General features: G+C 39.1%; 1 protein-coding gene across 2 annotated transcripts in view; it reads right to left on the minus strand.

Moving 5' to 3' along the window:
• Window positions 1-307: 307 nt before the first annotated feature.
• The window catches only part of ULK2 (unc-51 like autophagy activating kinase 2), a 104104-nt gene continuing 101628 nt past the window's right edge, over window positions 308-2783 (minus strand). For both annotated transcript variants that reach the window (XM_003791063.3, XM_023514015.1), the window contains one exon: window positions 308-2560. In XM_003791063.3, coding sequence (XP_003791111.3) covers window positions 2502-2560 — 59 coding nt within the window. In that variant the 3' untranslated portion in view covers window positions 308-2501. The remainder of the gene's footprint in view (window positions 2561-2783) is intronic.

The following is a 2783-nucleotide window of genomic DNA, read 5'->3' on the forward strand; positions in this document are numbered from 1 at the left end:
CTCCTCCCTCAAAGGAAGTATTCTCACAGGCTCTGATACATGAGGAGGAGACTCTGGTGGAGGGAAGGCAGCAGGGCTGAGTCTGAGCAACACACACCCTCAAGTGCACGCAGGGGGCAGCTACAGCAGATCCATACAGTAGAAACAGCCAGAGAACCAGCAAATGCACTAATTATTCTTCTATTTATGCTTGTAGGGTCAGTAACTTCCAGATTACGGCTTGAATGCAGGTGTCTACCCATGAACATGTGAACTAGTTCATTTCTACTTTATGATATACACAATGTGAAATTAATAAATACTCACAGAAACATAAAGCATTTGTTTATTATTGCTATAATCAAGGCAAAATCTCTTAAAACAATGAGCCTTGATAATGGAAGTATAATCAGAACCATTACTCATGAATTTACAGTTTGTTCTTCTCTGCCATCAAGACTTTACTGTGTCACACACACCATCTACCCCAAGACCTTTCTTATACAAGAGCAAGAAGAATGAACTTGGAAGTCACAAAGCATGGCCTGGCCACTTGCCTAAGTCCTGACTTCAGACCAGTCACTTAAACCCTCTCTGAACCTGTTTTATCCTATGTAAATAAAAAGTGGGAGCAGGAGAGGAGAGGAGAGGAGAGGACAGAATAAACCTACGACTAAGGTAACAAGGTGCTGACTGAGAGAACGTGAATAAAACTGCATTGTACACTCAAAAATTATACACAAGACAGCATCACAAACAACAGGGAGAGGCAGGAACCATCACTGTGTTCAGTGATGTGTCCGGGAGCCCGACGGTCACTGAGAATCTAGGCCTGGGGCAGGACAGAGGACACGAAGGACCAGGCCTCTGAACTCACTGAGGAAGGATCTGGTTGACAACCCACTTCGTATGGATCCAACCCTAGAAACACTTGGTCAGTTTTATTTTACCTTAATATGCATTTGTACAGATAATAATAAAAAGGCTATTACATAACAATTGAGAGAGTTTTATCGAGTTTCAAGAATAATGCGTGCAGTTACAAACAAGAGGTAGAAACACTGTTATTAAAGACTAAAAATATAAACATCATGTAAATAAATGTTCAAATTAACCGCTGGAATTTCATACAGATAAATAAGGTAAAAATTACATTACTTTGTCAAAGGAAAACCATGTTTGTGTCTGCTTATTTTTATCAGTACACTAAAATGAGATTAGTGCCAAAGAGCTTCTGTGTAATTTGTTGGAGAGTTTAGATTACTTTATGTGAAAGGATTAAAATAAAAAGATTAAAAGTGGCAAAAGGTTTATTCAAGTATTCAAGCAGGTAAGTAAAAGAAACCCAGAAATATACATACAACACAGGAACCGCTCCCTGGAGGGGGCCGGGTCACTCCCCGCATCCTGCATGACTAGCCGTTTGGTAAACTGTCAGGATTAACATGAGACTCACACATCACGCTGGAGAGAGCTGCCCATTTTCCTAACAGAAAACAAAACTTATTCTTCACTAACTTTGTGTAGAAACTCCACATTATTAACAAGCTTTTAGATCACCAACTTTGTTTTGGCCCTATTAAAATTCTCAAGAGTGCCTCTTGATTCATGATACTTTTTTCTAATACTGCCCAAATAAACCTAAGGTCACAGGCACCAATGCACAGTCTGCATGCACAATAAAAAAAATGCAACCCAAAGTGACAACCAGCGACTCCAAATATTACTGAGAAATCTGTGGGTGTAGATGAATAGGTAAAAAGTAATGCAAAGGTTCACATGAACACAAGTTTCTGACCATTTAAAAGTTCACTCCAGATTATACATGAATTCTGGAAAGGATATATGTATATAATCAAGTAAAATATTTTAAACAAGTCCATTGTGCCTCAGTTAGTTTTAAATTGCAAAATCCAATATACAGTTGTTTAATAAATTAGTGCAATATGAAAGATTTTATGGAAGATTAATATGTGTCCGTATTAGATCAAATTGAAGGCTTCACAGTCTCTTCCAGGAGCCGTCTGTTGCTGCTTCTTCAGCTATTTCTTCCTGAGCTTTTGAAGACGTGTGCTCAGATTTAGACAAAACATCAAACTGCCTGATGAGATATGGACTTTTTTACTTTCATACTTCAGCAAACACATGAAACTTCACACATTGCTCTGGTGAACTGAGTGAAGAGCCACTCACTTTGTTGCATTTTTAATTATTCTCAAGAATAACGGTACTGATAATTCTAGTTCTAAGGTACATTTATTTACCAAATTCAGATTGGGAGCCAAGTAGAACACTCTTCCGCTTCTACAAAGAAAAAGGGAAGGGGTGACTTCTCCAATAAGGCAGATCCTATAAAGATGTAGTTTTTGGATTGTTTTTCTGTTTGAAATCACTGCTCGTTCTTTGGTAGTCACCAGTTAAGAAACTACAGCTTCCTGGGTATGGGTGACTGAGCCCCGCTGTCATCCCAAATGCATCCCTTACGCTCCTCCCGCCAGTCCACAGGGCAAGCCTGCTGCTGCTCACATGGGTGCCGGGCTGTAGCAGAGTGCTGACAGTCTTCTTTCAATACTAGATTTATCTAGTAAGAAAACAACAAAAATTAAGAACTCATGGAAAGAAATCACATTCTATCTGCAGTGTCATCTCTTTTCTATCTTTGCTCCAAATTTAACAGTTCTGAGAAATGTTTTCTTCTCTCTGCCTGGTACTAGCTCAGATATGATTCCTCGATTGGTGCTGCACAGTGGTAAGACTTAGGTAAACACATCATAGAGAGTAGTCAGGGTTGTTTTTTTTTTTTT

This window comes from Otolemur garnettii, unplaced genomic scaffold, assembly GCF_000181295.1.
Source record: "Otolemur garnettii isolate 467f Iridium unplaced genomic scaffold, OtoGar3 scaffold00046, whole genome shotgun sequence".
Classification (NCBI taxonomy): Eukaryota; Metazoa; Chordata; class Mammalia; order Primates; family Galagidae; genus Otolemur; species Otolemur garnettii.